The 17,833-nt window shown below is 39.4% G+C and overlaps 1 protein-coding gene and 1 pseudogene across 23 annotated transcripts in view; both read right to left on the bottom strand.

The window, feature by feature from the left end:
* The window catches only part of LOC144366055 (heat shock factor protein 2-like), an 85,152-nt gene extending 74,526 nt beyond the window's left edge, over positions 1–10,626 (bottom strand). For 16 of the 23 annotated variants that reach the window (XM_078019292.1, XM_078019293.1, XM_078019288.1 and 13 more), the window contains exons 1-4: positions 10,395–10,612; positions 3,424–3,483; positions 344–452; positions 62–189 (exon numbers count right to left, since the gene is read on the bottom strand). In XM_078019292.1, the coding sequence (XP_077875418.1) occupies positions 62–189; positions 344–452; positions 3,424–3,483; positions 10,395–10,487 (390 nt within the window). In that variant the 5' untranslated portion in view covers positions 10,488–10,612. Of the gene's footprint in view, positions 1–61; positions 190–343; positions 453–1,114; positions 1,312–3,423; positions 3,484–10,394 lie in introns of all 23 variants that reach the window. The other 7 variants (XM_078019297.1, XM_078019298.1, XM_078019300.1 and 4 more) reach the window with 5 other exon arrangements.
* Positions 10,627–15,775: 5,149 nt separating this feature from the next.
* LOC144365749 (ras-related GTP-binding protein C pseudogene) lies at positions 15,776–17,626 on the bottom strand (annotated as a pseudogene).
* Between the last annotated feature and the right edge of the window lie 207 nt (positions 17,627–17,833).

Consider the following 17,833-nt stretch of genomic DNA (forward strand, 5'->3'; position numbering starts at 1 on the left):
CTGCTCATTGGTCAATCATACATGTCAAAATCTTAGCTAAATAATATTAACAACAACTTACCTTCCTTTTAATGTTCTCCAACAAGTCATCCTGGCCTTGTTTGAAGTAAGGATGCTGAAATTCAACAGGACCATCTCTTTCCTGCTTTACTATTCCAGAGTCAGTATGTACTACTTTACGGAAACCATCTAAAAAAGATTGAAAATTTACTCAGACTGGAATTAGACAACAGTCAAAAAGTCACACTGCTTGTGTGGAATTTTCCTTTATCATCTTAATGAGAAAAAAATGGTTTAATCAGTAATTGGTTAGCAGAACAAATAAACTGCTGTCCATACTTACACATATTTAGTTGCCTTACAAAGCTTGCCATGTTATTGTGCTTGAAGTATTTTGGAAGAATTTCTTTTGCAAATCTTTGTTCATCCAAGACCAGAAAACTTTGGCCACTCTAAAGAAAACCAGAAAAGGTCAATTAGTTAAGGTTCTCTGGCACACTCATATATATGAATCCCAAACCTGTCCTGACCAGTCCTTCCATGATACCTTCAAATCAAAATTCTATTCCTGATAATGGCAACAACAACAAATTGCAAGTAAGTTCCAAACTGCAATTAAATTTTTTGATATCTACCTGACACCAAATACTGCATTATATCATTAGCATTTCCATTAAATAAGAAAAATAGACCATTTCTGCTATCTTGTATAACAATAAAATAAATAAGATAAATTAAAAGGAAACACATTTTATCAGTATCTGTAGTAGACACTATACTAAGATGCACTGATTACAAATCAACTGCAAAACTCTAAGCTATATGTTTACTACATTAACACTGAAAGTTAACAGTGGCCAGGTGAGGGGGCCCAAGCCTGTAATCCCAGAGGGTAGGAAGGCTGAGGGAGGAGGATCTAATAAATATCCACAATACATACAAAACTCCTCCAATTCAACAACAAAAATCAAACAACCTAATTAAAACAAAACAAAACAAAGGACTGTAGTAGACCTTTCTCCAAAGAACATTTACAAATATAGTCAATAAGCACATGAAAAGGCACTCAATATCACTAATCATTAGAAGTAAAATCAAAACCACAATGAGATACCTACTACTTCGTAGCCATTAAGATGGTCATGAGCAAAAATCAAAAAATAAGTATTGATGAAGATGTGGAGAAATTTGAACTCGTGTGAATTGCCAATGGAATATAAAAGTGTGGCTGCTATGGAAAGAGTATAGTAGTTCCTCAAAAAATGAAAACAATCACTATAATATCCAGCAATTCCTGTTATAGATATGTACCTAAAAGAAGAAAAAGAAGCATAAACTTTGAAGCTCACAATAGCATTATTTATAATAGCCAAAAGGCAGAAACAACCAAAATATCCAACAGTTGAATAGATAAACAAAATGTAGTATACGCAATGAAATATTCAGTCTTAAAAAGTTAGTCATGACACATGCTGCAACATGGATGAACCTTAAAGACATTATGATAAATGAAATAAGATACTCACAAAAGTATAAATACTATGCAATTCCACTTACATGAAATATCAAGAAAAGTCAATTTCATAAAAACAAAGTGGAATGGTGGTGGTTAGGAGCCGCAAAAAGAGTTGGGCATTACTATTTTGTGGGCATGGAGTTTAGTGTGGAAAGAAGAAAAACATTCTGAAGGTAGAAGGCAATAAATGTTACCTAACAATGTGAATGCATTTAATGCTACCAAACTATATGTTCAAAATGGCAAAAACAGTTAGTTTTACGCCATTTACATTTTGCTACAATTAAAAAAACAAGTGGGAACATCGATGATTTGGACATCAAATACTGAGCTTTTCAATAAAGGTGCTAGACAACTGAATATGTAGGAAATAGTGAAACCAGATCCCTCAAACCACACACAGAAATCAATCCCACCTGAATTCAAGACATGAAATGCAAACCTTTAAAACTTTTGTATTTCATGTGAAATGCAAAACCTTTAAAACAACCTGCAACTGCAACAAAACAAAAATATACCTGTAACAATAGAACAATGTTAAGAATCTAAAAAGAGTTCTAAAATTATACAGGACCTAAAATACACACAAGTGTATACATACACAGAATCTTTAATACTAAAATAAAGAGGACAAATGTGTTGTAAAGCTATTAATTCTCCCTAAATTAACCAATACGTCAAATTCTCTCTTAATTTAAAAAAAAAAAAAAAAAGATTTTTAAAGTAAAGATGAAGCAATGCTATTAAAAGATACTTAAAAGTTTATTTGTAAAAAGAAACAAAAAGCCAGGCTCGGTGGTAAACACCTGTAATCCCAGTAGCTCAGGAGGCTAAGATTGGAGGATCACGAGTTCGAAGCCAGCCTCAGCAAAAGTTAGGCACTAAGCAACTCAATGAGGCCCTTTCTCTAAATAAAAAATACAAATTAGGGCTGGGGATGTAGTTCAGTACCTGAGTTAGATTCCTGGTACTCACACCCAAAAAAGAAAAAGCATGAACCACAAAAAATTGATGAACTATACTAAAATTAAGGAGCGATACTCATCAGAAAAGGTACATAAGCCACAAACTGGGAGAAAATGAAGGCAACACATATAACCAAAACATGAATATAAAGTATAAGGAATTCCTGCAAAGAATAAAAGTAAAGACAAATAGAAAAATGTACAAAACAAACATGTCACAAAAAACATATGGCTAACTGAACATGAAAAGATTTTAGAACTTACTAGTAATTGGGGAAATATAAAAATCTCACTGAGAAAACATTTTATATCCTACTGCCCGCAGCCAGCTCGGGCAGCTAAACTAGAGGTCGCTCCAGTGAATTTCCTAAGGTATCAAATAAAACAGACACACAATTTACCTCTAAATTCAAATCCCAGGAATTAAAGCTCCTCTGCCTTCAGCCTCAAGCTCCCCAAAAGGGAGAGCTAGGAATGTCACAAGAGGCTGGCGCGAGAGAGCTAGCAGGATCTGGCCTGGTCTTTTATTCAGGGGGACTCTGGTTCTTAGAAATTTCCATCCAAAAAAGGTCAAGAGGGCCAGGGTTACAAGGACAGGTAAGGTAACTAGATCCCTGGGGATGTAGGAAGGCATGCCCAAGCATGAAGACACACTTGGCGGCATTTTTACTACTCTCAAGATAGGGGCCACCATCTACAGTCACTTGAAACTGGCAGGATCACTGAAAGTAACTGATAGGGCCTCAACTAATCAGGAGAGGAAAACTCTGGTCACAGGACATGGTGGCCACCCACAATATCCATTAATTGTTAAAAATTAAGACTGATAACATACAGTTTGAGGAAGAAAATTAACTGAGAAATTCAAGCACAGCTAATAATAGGAGAGTAAATAGATTTGCTCTCGGGCTGGGGATGTGGCACAAGAGGTAGCGCACTCACCTGGCATGTGTGCGGCCCGAGTTCGATCTTCAGCACCACATACAAACAAAGATGTTGTGTCTGCCAAAAGATAAAAAATAAATATCAAAAATTCTCTCTTTCTCTCTCTCTCTATTAAAAAAAATAGATTTGATCTCTTTGAGAAACAACGTGCACTATCTTAAAATATTCATGTTCTAATTCCAAGCAATTAATTCATATATAGACATACCTTACAGACACCTGATATAAAAATATTACTAACAGCATGTGACACAGTTGATCATTTATCTTCCTAAACCATTTTCTTTCATTAACTTCGATGACCTTACTCCCTGATATTCCTCTTTTTCCACTGTTTGTTCTCAGACTCCTATGCTGGCTTGTTCTTGACTTTACATCCTCTGGATGCTGAATACCCAATCTTTCAGTTCCAGTTGCTTCATCAGTTTTCCCAGATTTCATTCAGCCCCATGACTTTGCCGCTCACAAGCGCCAAACTCTGCCCTGAAAGCCAAACTCATACCCAATAACTCATACCCAACATTTCCACTTGGATATCTCAGGGTAGGGAAATCCATCAAGCTGTTCAGAAATATTCCTGTTCTTCCTGTACTGCATTTCTCTCACCTTTTTTGGGGGGAGGGGAAAGGGGAGGAGGGAACTACTATGACCAGTGATTGAACTCAGAGAACTCAACTGACCACTAAGCCACATCCCCAGCCCTACTTTATATTTTATTAGCGACAGGGTATTACTAAGTTATTTAGTGCCTTGCTTTTGCTGAGGCTGGCTTTCAACTTTTGATGGTCCTGCTTCGGCCTCCCAGGTACTGGACAGGTGTGCACCATGGCACTCAGCCTCAATGATTCATTTTTAATCTCAAATTTAAAAACAGTAACCTCAACCAACGTTTCTGTTCAGGCTAAATCTGAATCGTTGTTAATTCTTTGTTCCTTCTCTACAGACAATTTACTAGCAAGTCTTGAAGCTCTACCTTCAAAGTGGAAATAGAATTTGACCTCTTCTCAGACCACTATGAATACTACTAGCCTACTTTCAGCCACCATTTTCAATACCACACTGGAAAACTCTCAGTCTTCTAACTAGCAGTCTAACATCCAATATCCCTATTACAACCTTATGGCCCTAGGCCATCTGCTTCTACTTTTCTGATCTCTCTCTCCTAGTCTCTAAAAGATATATCAACAACATATTACTTCTTACTTTCTTAAACATTCCATATTCAAGGACTTTACATTTGCTATTCCCCCTTTCTGTGATCCGCCCTTTCTAATCATTTAGGTCTGTGCTCAAATGCCATCTCTTTAATACAGCTTTCCTTCTCACCCTTCCGAATAGCCACAAATTTCACTCAGTGTATGTGCCAATTATCAATTTATTGCTCCAAACACGTTATTTTTTGTATCTTCTGCAAACATGGAACAGGGTACCTTAAATTCTAATTGCCACAACTAACTCTTTTGTGGTAGAGGATATTTGAGAGAACCTGCAAGCACCTAGCTCTTGTAATGCATGTTTATAGGAAGCAAACAAAGGACAGCAACTTTCCCTGTCACTCCCTCTTACCCTTGGGCAGTGAAATGTCCCTAGCAATACCTCTCCCAACATTCACACTTGGATATGGAAATCCAAAGAACAAATTTACTCTCAAACAGGGGGCTGAATTTTTCTTAAAAGGGCCAGATAAATATTTTTTGCTTGTTGATAAGGTCAAGATTTTCTCTGTGTAACAAAAAAAGCAGCTATAGGCAACATATAAATAGACTGATCACGGCTATGTTCCGATTAAATTCATAAAACAGATGACTGGCATTTGGGCTGTAGTTGATCAATCCTTGCTCAGAGTTCTAAATGTCAGATTTCCAGTAAGTTCCACCAGTCCAACACAAATGACTTCTCTTCCATTCAGTGAAATATGGCCACACTTTCTCCAACAAGGCCAGGATCCTAGCCTTGAGGGAAGTGTCCCTACTATGGCATTATCATAGCTATACCAACACTGACTGTTCCTACTAACTACCCCTATATTCTTTAGAGTTTTCTTTACTCCAATTCCTATGAAATAGTAATTTTATTAAACTTTCCCTATTGAAAATATTCTGTGGATGTTGTCTTTTGATTGGATCATAACTGACAGACTGTTAACCTGTTTGCTCTCCTTTATGGTGCATATCACTGCTCAGTTATTCATATTGGCTTATTTTATCTATCAGTACCTTCTACTAGAATGTAAACTCCACAAACAAAAGCACTTTGGTTCACTACTGAATAAATTCCTAGTACCTAGCATACTGGGCATTAACAGGTCCACAACAAATATTTATGATTAACTTACTAAATGAATCTTTAGTTCAATAAACTCAATCATATCTGTCGAATCTCAACTCTTGGATAATATCAAATAAAGATGAAAGTTTCTTATTTGAATTTGCATTGTCTTCCTCACACAAAGCCCTCATTCACTCCTATCATTCTGTGTCTCTACTTTGGTATTCCTTCAGTCTCTACTCTAAAATTAATAAATTACATCTTTGAGTACAAAAATTCAACCTTACTGCCATAAACCCATGAGGCTCAAGCAATTCAACAGTGAATTCTCCCTTCTCCCTAAATATTTTACAAGGGTCAGAAAGCCATTACTGAGTGGGACAAGAGATTGGTACCTTCTCCTCCATCCTTACCCATAAATGTTGGCAAACTTTCCAAAAGTAGTCAGTAGCCATTGCTAATGCCTAAATTAAACTTTTGGCACTCTCAGTGTAGAATGCTCAAAATGTTCATACAAATAATCGAATACTTTAGGATCACTGAAAACAATTTCCAGAATATAAATGTGCAACTTTAACAAGTCTGTAACTTTTCAATGTTCACCAATTATTTCTTAAGTCTTTAACTCCTCTTTTACATATACAAATAAAAATAATTTGCAAATGAGTCTTCCAACTTTTTTGCAGGCCCATCTAACTTGGATTTTACCCTTACTTTGCCATGTTTATGTTTCACTCTAGAAAATCAAAATAATGCAATGGTTGCCCGGATATTCAAATTCCTTCAAAACAGCTAGAAAACACTACAGTTTTCTGGTTTGCTCCCTCCACCTCCTATTTCTTTATTCATCTGTGCTGATTTGAGAATACTAGAGAATTTCCAAAAGGCACAAAAAAGTGGAACAAATGGGTATGAGGTCTCTAGTGAAATCGTGCATCCTTCTCAAGCAATTTGAGAAACAGAGAAAAAGGTAAGAACACTGACCTTATAGTAATTTCCTTCTTTTATGCTACTTTATAATAATTATCAACATTCAATAGCAGTAAAAGCTGTTCTTCACTATCAATGACAAGAACTTTCATTTAACCTCCATAACCTCTTGTCTCTGAATATCATGTTTCCCCAATTTCTTCCTAGCTAAACATGTGCCCTTCTCTTTAGGATATATTACATTTAAAAACATGCTTTAGGTTGTCTGAAAATACTCTCTTTTCTTGACTGTGGAAATAAACCGTTTACCAGAACAAAGAACTATTATATGAAATTTTGAAGTTATGAGAAATGTTTAAAAAAAAAAAAAGACAACTTTTTGTTTGGGGAGAGAATAAAGGAAAAACTGAAATATGTATAGTGTGTTTTTCTTAAAGACCTTGGATCTAAAGACTTATTAAAATTTTTGAGTCAGTAACAAATTTAGTATAATTTTGATCATTCACAATATTATTTCTGTTTAATGAAGAGAGGATTATTTCACTTAATTTTGTCAAATTTCAAGAAAAACTAAAGTTACGTAAGTCTTTAGAACTGTTAAGCCAAACTTTCCAAACTGCAGCTGGTGAGTTTTCTGTCCTTGCCTTACACTCAAGTTAGAGATTATTTTCCGCCACTGGGGGAAAAATGCCTAAAAGATTCCTTGGTTCCCAAAACATCTGCTTCTTCTAAAAGGCCTTAATAGGATTTTCAATCAGATACTATAAATGCTAAATTACCTCAACAGAAGTGCAGCACAAGTATGGGAAAATAAATAAATAAAACAGAAACAACTATAAATAGCAACTTTTAAAAGATGTGGGTAACTTATTTTGGTTTTTCATCTAACATCACTGTTTAAAAGTTTTACCTTTCAGTGTCAGCACTGCTTTTAGAAAATATGTGTGACAGCAAGATTGAAGATAGGCAGGTGCACTAAGCTACTAGGTTAGTACTACATAACGTTTATCCAGATTTATCCACTAACTTGTGAAGGATATCATTTTTTTTTAAAAGAGAGAGAGAAAGGGGAGAGAGAGAATTTTAATATTAATTTTTTAGTTATCGGCGGACACAGCATCTTTGTTTGTATGTGGTGCTAAGGATCGAACCCGGGCCGCACACATGCCAGGTGAGCGCGCTACCACTTGAGCCACATCCCCAGCCCCATGGACATCATTTTCGTATAAAATTAAACATGGAACCAGGCATGGTGGAGCACACCTGTAATCCCAGCGGCTCAGGAGGCTGAGGCAGGAGGATCTTGAGTTCAAAGCCAGCCTCAGCAACAGTGAGCCACTAGGCAACTCAGTGAGACCTTGTCTTTAAATAAAATACAAAATAGGACTGGGGATGTGGTTCAGCAGTTGAGTGCTTCTGGGTTCAATACTCGGTACCAAAGAAATAAAATAAAAATTAAATATGGTGCTAATCTCTATATTAACTTTAGTACACTTGGTGGAGCTCAGAAATCTATGTTAGAAGATTGACCTTGGGGATCAGAAATCTATGTTAAAGAGGCTGATCTCCAATCTTGACTAGCTGTGTAACTATAGCTAAGTAATCCAACCTGTCTAAGCCTAGAATCCTTAATTATGGTGGGTGAGATGGAGTTAAACTAGATGATCTCTAAAATTCTTTTCAAATGTTCTTTATCATTTCTACCACTAGCACAGGGATTTCACTCATTCATCAAACCCAAACACCTATTGTAACTCTGGCACAGACACAGACCTGAGTTCATTTTCATTTTCCTACTGGTATATTAGAAAAATTAGTAGTTAAAATATACACTAAGCTGGGCACAGTGTTACACGCCTGTAATCCCAGTGATTCAGGAGGCTGAGGGAGGAGGGCTGCAAATTCAAAGCCAGCTTCAGCAACTTTTGAGACCCAGTCTCAAAATGAAAAATAAAAAGGGCTGGGGATATGGCTTAGCAATTAAATGCCTGTGGGTTCAATCCCCTGTGCAGAAAGAAAGAAAAAAAAAAAAAAAGCTAAGACTTAATAATTTAATAATGGAATAAAAAATTACTGTCATTTCTTTGCCTTAAAAATTCCTGAAATTAAGTGTTTGTGGATGAGTATGAAACTGCATTTGATACTGCAGAGAAAATAAGAATGTTATTAATATACTGGGCTTATGAGAATTTATTGGACTTGCCACTAACATAATCATAACCTTTTATTAAAACCAATTACCAGTATATTTAGGTACCATTTCTAAGTAGTATAAACAAGGTTTTTCCAAGTCAAAAAGGTATGATAAAGTCAGCTCAGGCAGAAAGAGTACCTCTTCCAATTTCTAACATGAATACATAGATGAGTAACAGTCTGTGCTGATCCAACCTTGTCAACTTTTAATCCTTCTGACTGATGAAAAGCATGAGACATCTGTTTATTTTAAGTACATCCTAGTGGCTGGCTTTCTTATTTTCACCTTTCCTTGCACAACTGCACAGAATTCATCAAATGCTTAATACACACAGCTTCACCCAGAAGGGTTTTAAAAAAAATCCAGTTGACAACACAAGAAAATTAAACACTAGAAAGTTTAAAAATGAATAAATGACACTAAGAATAGTCAAAATCTCATATGCTTTATATGGGACACTATTAAAAATAAAATTGAAAACTATTAATAAAAAGGAAACAAACAGAAAGAAAAGGGAAAGGAGACAAATTTTATTTAGCACGTAACAGGTGTCAGGCATTATGCTGGTAGTTTTGACTTGTTCTCAAAAACTCCATACATGAAAATATTCCCAACTAAGTGATCACCTACAGTTAAGAAAAACCCAAAATGCCTCATAAACTGATTCCAATAATCCAAGTGTCTACTAAAGTAAATGTAGTGTCGATGTTAATAATCATTCTGTCTAGAATCTTTGTATTTGGAACTAGAAAGGGTCTCGGGTCATGGAGGCAACCCATCCATCCATCTTATGCACAGAGAAACTTAGACCAGACTGGATAAGAGGCTTGAGTGGGGTTATCCTTGTTTGGAAGCAGAGTCATGATCAAATAATCTAGGCACCCATATACCATTCTGCGGGCAACTGGGGAAATTTAGTAATTCATCCTTAGCTCCTCATCAAGTTACTGAACACGGTCTATTAGCACTTTCATTATCATAATTATAAAATACCCGATTACACAAATGGCCCGACTCCAAAGAATACTTTGCCATTTTCTATTTAATGTTTGAAAAAGCCATTGATAAGCAATAGCCTGCGTCTGAACATCTGCCTACTCCCCCGACAGCTCTCCTCATAAAAGATCCCAGATGCAAAGCGAGGGGTGTGTGCGTGTGGTCAGGTCGCTAGGGTACAGATTTCCCCAGCTAACCCCGCGCCGAAGAGCCCGGCCTGGATCTCCGGGTTCCGATCCCTACCCGAGCCGGATGGAGGATGAGTGTGCAATAACGTGGCTCCCGCGCCCTAGGTACGTCGTCTGCCTAGGCTGCGCGGGGCCGCTTCGGAACGCTACTCGGACGACCGTTACGGGCCGCCCCTCCCCCACCGCGGCCTGCGGCGAGTGGTGCGGCCGGGCCCCAGCTCCCCTCGTGAACAACACCAGGGGTCTTCTAGAGGCTGCGCGCAAAGGCCGCGCGCGGTGCCGCACAGCCGCCGCGCACCTGGCAGGGAGCGTGGAGCCGCAGGCCCCGAGGGACAACCCCGCGGGAGGGAGCGGGAGGAGGCGGTTCGGAGACCAGGGTGCCCCGACCATACCTGGCTCCAGGTGATGAACTCGTTGGTGTGGGTTTCCTCCACAAACGTCCACAGCTTGCTGAGGAAAGCCGGCACGTTCCAACTCTGCTTCATTGTTAACCAGAGCAGGAATTCCGAATTTTACACCGGAACGCTGCAGCGGTGGTGGTGGTGCTGGCGGAGGCAAAAGCGGCGGCAGCTGGCTGAGGCGTTGGCGGCGGCAGCAACTGCTCCTGGAGAACGCCCACCACGCAGGCGTAGCAGCTCTCGGCCCCGCCCCCAGCCAGCCCCGCCCCCAGCCAGCCCCGCCCCCAGCCAGCCCCGCCCCCAGCCAGCCCCGCCCCCAGCCAGCCCCGCCCCCAGCCAGCCCCGCCCCCAGCCAGCCCCGCCCCCAGCCAGCCCCGCCCCCAGCCAGCCCCGCCCCCCAGCCAGCCCCGCCCCCCAGCCAGCCCCGCCCCCCAGCCAGCCCCGCCCCCCAGCCAGCCCCGCCCCCCAGCCAGCCCCGCCCCCCAGCCAGCCCCGCCCCCCAGCCAGCCCCGCCCCCCAGCCAGCCCCGCCCCCCAGCCAGCCCCGCCCCCCAGCCAGCCCCGCCGGGCGCTCAGCTAGGCTGGGAGGCATGGGGACCGCACGTGACAGACAAATCTCTGTGCTCCGCCCATGCTCGCTGGTCTCGGGCCCGTCCTCCGAGGAGCCAGTCCTAGGCCCCCGGCCGCGCCACAGAGAAAAGTGATTGGATGCTGCCGGCGTGATGGGCGGAAGTTAAAGGGGACGCTGCCTTCTCATTCGCCTTTTACACGGGAGGTTTCGCTGTAGCGGACCTCCGGCTTAGGAGAAGGCCCTTAGTTGTTTCTATTGGGAAGGGCATTGAATTCTCTGGCTGTGTCAGAAAGGGCTACAAAAAGCCATCAGGGGCTTTTGAGTCCTTAGTTTAGCAAGCAAAGTGTAATTTGCATCTGGCTAGTGGAAGGGATAAATCACGTGAGGCAGAGGGCAGCTTTCCAATGTGATGTGTTAGGCCCAAATAGAAACTGTTAAAATAATGAAGCTTATCCTTAAATTTTAATTAGGGGAAAGCGACTCCTTTAAAATATTTATCGAAAAGAGGAATTTAAACAATAACTATTTTGTAAATACGGATTACTGTAAACCAGGCACTGTAATAAGCATGCTGTTACATGTTGTTTGTAATTATGCAAACATCAGTGCCTACTCTGTGCCCAGCCTAAAATGAATTAGCCTAATTCTTTTCTGGGGAGGGGGTAAGGAGAGTGAGGGGGAGTTTAGGAGGTGGAACAGAATTAAACCCAGGAGCACTTAACCACTGAGTCACATCCCCAGTCCATCATCATTATCATCATCATCATCATCATCATCATCATTATTATTATTATTTTGATGTAGGGTCTTCCTAAATTGCTAAGGGCCTCGCTAAATTGCAGAATTTTAATTCTCCTGCCTCAGCCTCTGGAGCTGCTGGGTTTACAGGCCTGTGCCATCAGGCCCAGCTCATTGTCTAATACTTTATATTATTTTAGTCAAATTAATTGTTCCTTCAGGTACACTGTAGGTACATTTTTATTTACCCGAAATAGTTTGGCATATGGAAAAAATTATTGGGCAAGGAAAAAGTAAGTCTGAGCTTGGGTTCAGCTTCAGGGACACTTTAATGTATGTTAAATTACACTGGTTCTGTGTCATTTGGAAGAATTCTTTAATGTATCTGCAAAGGTTTTTTCCCATTTCTTCCTTGGAGATAAGAATATATTTTCCTATAGTTTCCCTAATAATATAGCTGAAAAATTCTTTGAAAGTATGAAGAATTGTGCAAAATTAAACTTTTAGCTTTTACAATAGTCAGCAAAAAATAAGATTTGCAAATAAAGATAATTCACTGTAGAATTAGTTTCCTACCTAGGTATATGTAAAATAATCTATTTTTTTAAATGTACATAATTTCCAATGCGCACATATTGATTGAATACTGACTTTGTGTTCAGCACTGGCTTATTCGCTGAAACAAAATCAGATGTATGAAGGGATACAAGTAATAAAGGATTTTTGATTAGCTTTTAAATATGACAAGGGCTTTACAGCTCTTATTCAATCCCCACAACCATCCAATCATTGAAGCTTCAAAGTACCTGATTCAGATTCCGATCCAATCAATTATGCAAAAATCTGATATCAACAGTGTAACCAGACTTAGTGATTAATAATTATTTTCAAGGATAAGAAGACTGAAGCCAAAGATGAACTACACAGAGGTTTCTACCTACGTTCCTTTCTGGACAATGTGTTGATTTTTCTCCATTTTGGAATGGTATTTACCAGATCTAGTGCCTCTTACATCAAATGTGAGTGAAAATACCTCCTATACTTACTTCACAGAGTGAAACTCAACGAACTGACATTTTTCTCCACAATCCTACAGATGCCTTTCTAAAACACAAATCTGAAAACTTTATCTTCTCTTTGAAGTCATTCAGTGGCTTCCCATAATTTCCAGAACTAAGTCTAAAATTCCCCTATTTGAGCCAAGAGAAAGCTATTGTATATGCATCCAAGGCTATGATGCTTCTAGCAACCAGAAATGTCAACATCATGCTTCTATGGCAATAGCAAATATTTAAGCTTGACAAAATAATCTAATATTTGGTGCTCAGGGGAGATTTCACCATTGGATAAAAATGAAAGAAAATACCTATATTCTTTGGTATTTTCGTAATCGTTAATGCAACATCAGGAAACTAAATCTTACTTGTAACTTTTTGGGAATTGGTAGCTGAAGATATATTCTATATCTGTTTTGGACTAATTTCTTTATGCTTTATTTTTCACTAGTTCAATTAATAATTTATGGTAACTATCTCCTGTAGACTTACTCAACTGCAAGAGGAGAAAAGCAGCTAATATTTATGGAGATATTTACGGGCATTGAGATCCAGAGAATTTTGGTCATATTCCCACAGGCTCACAAATCAGCATGTTTCCGTATGGAAATATGTATGTACATATGAGAGGGTACTGGGAGCGTGCAAAATATTTCCACTTTGAAGCCTATGTCTTTCCACTATGTTGTTTAGGATTTATCTTATGATGGGCCTATTCTATGATGGATGAAACCTGGTGTCTCAAGTCTCCTGTATCTGATGTGTCTGGAATAAGTGCTTGCCATCCCCAGTCCAAAGTGGTAGCCTTCCCTTTGCTTCTCTTTCTCTTCTCAAGCCTATAACTGGGCTGCAGTTTTCTGATTTGGTGCAGATTTGGGCCTCCAGTGTATACCCACTTGGCTTGGCTGCTCTCTTAGCTCTTACACATGGTTTGTCACAGGCAGACTGACTTTAAAAATTAAGACTATTATAATAAATACAAGAAAGTACAACAAAATGCTGCTTTTTCCAGGATAACTGTTTTGACATTTTTTAAATTACCAAAATCTGTAATAACAAATATGCTACTCCCACAAACAAACAAAAACATATTCTGGGTCTCCTGTTTTACCTAGAGCTTAATTAGGTAACTGAGTACTCCAGACCTGAGTCTTGTTTCAACCAGATAGATCATTTGGATCTTGATGCAAGGTGTTATAGGGTGATTCATGCTCCATAAAAATTCATATGTTGAAATCTTCACCCTGGTGCTTCAAAATTCTCCAGACGTCCCCAAAGCCCAACTATTATGCATATTAGAACAAGTTTAACCATACTTAGAGATGAGGTCCTTTACGGTCATATCCACCCTTCCTACTTCATTTTTATTTTTCTTGTTTTCATTTTATTTGTTCACTCTATAATTATATGCCATCTTAATCTAAAAAATGAAAATTATTTTTCTCCAATTTATTTATATCAGTAGGACATGTGGATGGATTGAATCCAATATGACTGGAAGAGCATACAATACAGACAACACACAGAGCAAGGGGTGACTATGTGAGAACATAAGGAAAAGACAGCTAGTTGGAAGCCAACAAAACGTGCCTTAGAGGAAACCAGACTTGCCAACACCTTGATCTTGGATTTTAATCTCCAGAATTGTGAGAACAGATTTGTGTTGTTTAATCCACCTAGTAACTCTAGCACACTAATATAGTAGGTGAACAATGTAGCAGCTTATTTGGCTTCCCTGCCTTGGGTTATCTGTCAGTGCTGTCCTCAGTAGAGAAGTTCGCCATACACAGCGAACACCGGATCTGCCAGTGTTCACTCCCATCTGGTCTGTAGCCAGTTTTAGCCCTGGTTCTTCCTGTTCTCTCTCTCTCCCTTGCACACTGTTATTACTGGAAACTTCTGTAGTTAAGACTGCTCATGTATTCTCTGCAGGAGGTTCATGATTTCAAGCTACACCAAATTCTCCAGACGTCCCCAAAGCCCAACTATTATGCATATTAGAACAAGTTTAACCAAAATATTTTATTATGACAGTTGATTTATAATGACTGGATAAATTAATACACATTTTAAATTATTATTAATATTTGTATTTAATAACAAAAAATTAGTGATTAGATATTAAAGTATTATTCTTGCCCTAGGTGAGCCAAGAATTATTTACCTTTATTAAAATTAGAATTATCTGTGTGATATTTGTCATTAATTTATTTTTATTTTTTTGGAGTAAATACATTTATTAATACCCATTTTATATATAGTTCAATGAAATAATCTATAAATATAAAAGCATTTTCTTTTGGATATCACCATGGTCCATGTAAATACTCAACAGTCAAAATCACCTGAAGGAAGCACTCCAAGTCACACTGTTAGGGTTACAGACCTGAATATATATATTCCATTAAACAGTGGCACTTAAGTACTCAAGTGGTCCAGTGGCTTTGGGACATATGACTACCAGGCTTGTGGAGTAAAAATAATGTGTAAATTTAAATCAACAGAAAGGGTATCAAACACTGACAAAAAGAAACAATTACAAATTAATATCCCAGGTGAAGTACCACAGTTGACACTTGGTGTCAGAATACTGGAGACAAGGTATGTTAAACAACACATGTGGCACGGCATGCTCTCTCCAACACCCAGTGGAGTTCGCCAGTGCTTTAGAGTCATTCGTGGTCAACAAACATCAATTCTTAAAGAATCTAGATAGCTTAGAATAAAAGATATGGGGAGGCTGATATCAAGATTAAAGAAAAGTGGACTAAATATTTCAGTGACATAATCCCCCTAGAAGGGGATTGTGGGGAAAAAATTAAACTCCTTTGTTACATTTAGCATGATCATTTATCAAATGCAGGAGGAAAAAACTCATACATCTGGTGTTCAAAACACAGGTGTAAAAATTTTCTTCTGCTTCAAAGTTTTTTCCTCAATACTTCCAAGGGAATGGGTGCAGCCACTGTTGAGCCTTGCTCTCCACCTGATGCAGCACAAAATTTTCTCTCATTTCTTCAATAACAATCACAGGAATGTCTTTTGCTGCGATCAGACGATGCGTCCTCTGAGTTAGCAAGCGAGTGCATTTCAAAGCTCTTAGAGGTGCAATGTCCAAAACTGAGATCGGAGAGGCAGTGTTAGAACTTAAGCAAAGCAGGGTTTGACTACTCAAACAAAACCTAAAGGAAGCATATAAAAATACAGTTTTTTCTATTATTTTCAGCTGGAATTGATGGCAACATTCCCTGGTATGATGAATAAATGGTGTGATCTCCAGGTCCAAAATATCCCAACTATTTAAAGTAAGACCCCAAAGAGGGGAAAGACACACTTGAGTTCTGTGGTGTCTAGAATTCCTTTTTTTTTTTGCCATTTTTTAAAAAAGAAATAGTAGCTTCAGTTGTATACCACTGGTTGAAGGGGTTTTCATCCAAATGAGAAACTCTACCCCTCATCTCTAGTGGAACAGGCACCAGATTCCCACAAGCAGCAGCTCCCATGTCCTGCATCACGCACGTGGCATCTGACCCTTGAGTGAAGAGTAAGCTGGCATCGAGCCCTGTTGCTGTAATTCAGACTAGATGGCATTTCGTGACGTGCCATTATGTGCCAATGCTTTCAGGCTAGGGGCACTGGTCTGGTGACTACAGCTCCTATGAGAAGTCACACCCACCTCAAAAACCTTATGAATAGCTTTTTGGAAACAGTGGAAGTTTTAGTCTATTAAACCTTTTCGTTCAAAGCTCTCTTCCCTAAGAATGCAGACTGGTGCCAAAAATTTAGTCACCTCCTTTAAATAAAGGACAGTTGTATTATTCAGCTTGATAATTGCCATAGATTCTTTGTCATAAGCGCTTCCACTTCCATCTTCCTTTAACCCATATATACAAGACACATCAATTACAACATCAATCATGTCACAGCAAAGTTCATAAGACTGCATATCCACGGGGGAACTGTCTGTTGCAATGTAGATTTTGCTGACAACATCAAAGAGAAAAGCTTTTTCAATACCTGAATTTGATATAAAGGTATTTAATAAGTTTTTCAAGGTTGGCAGTTGTGGAATGAGTTTCTGCACCACCTTACTAAAGGCTTCAAATATTGAGTGGTCATAGATACTAGTCAAATAAAAGCTAAGATGGAGTTTTTCTAGCCCAGCATCTGCAAGGTCATCATTGGCCCTCTGATGAATGTCCCTCTGTGTTTCTATTTTGTGATCATCAGACAGACCATCAACTTTGTGAATAAAAACCTCAAAATTCATGTCTGGGTTAACTTTGTAGGTTTAGAAACAGTAATGTGAAGTCTTGTTAAAGCCTCCATGTAGTCATCCTGTGCATCAATGACATATATCAATGCTCCTGTTCCCCTGAAGATCATCTCGTAGTCAAAGGTTGGATCAAAAAAGTCCATCTGCCCAGGAAAATCCCAAATCTGGAAATTCACAAAGGAGCTATTGGAAATGTCGTCTTTATAAATCTTGTTGGTACTTTCCAAAAAGAGAGTCTCATTGGGTGACATCTTATGGAACACCACCTTCTGGATGGAGGACTTGCCGCTGCACCGCAGCCCCATGAGCAGAATCCTCAGCTTGGAGCTGTCAGCGCCCCCCCCCCCCCCCCCCCCGCCACAGCCAGGCCGCCGGCCCCCGCCCCAACCCCGCCGGCCGCCGCCGGCCGCCGCTGCCTCCTCTTCTTCCTCCTCCACGCGGCAGCTGAAGTCCTTTGGGAAAGAATCCGCCGCGCCTTAACTACCGGCCTGGGGCGTCTCCTCCGCCCCGTACTGCAGGGACGTGGTGCTGGACCGCCGCCGCCCGCGCCCTGACAGGCCAGGCCGCCGCCGCCGCCGCCCTGTCATTAATCTAAAAAGAGTTTAATGAATATGCAATAAAAAGTCCTTGATAACCTAAGAAAAAAAAAATTTACCTGGATGTTTTAGAGGTGAAACCAATTTTTCCTCTTTGCTAGCTTCCTGCTTTTGAATTAAATAAATAATTGCATGACTTTATGTTATTTACTTTAAACTGAAACTGTACATCAGAAGATGTCACTCCTATGCTCACTC

The sequence above is a fragment of the Ictidomys tridecemlineatus genome, chromosome 8 (genome assembly GCF_052094955.1).
Source record: "Ictidomys tridecemlineatus isolate mIctTri1 chromosome 8, mIctTri1.hap1, whole genome shotgun sequence".
Lineage (NCBI taxonomy): Eukaryota > Metazoa > Chordata > Mammalia > Rodentia > Sciuridae > Ictidomys > Ictidomys tridecemlineatus.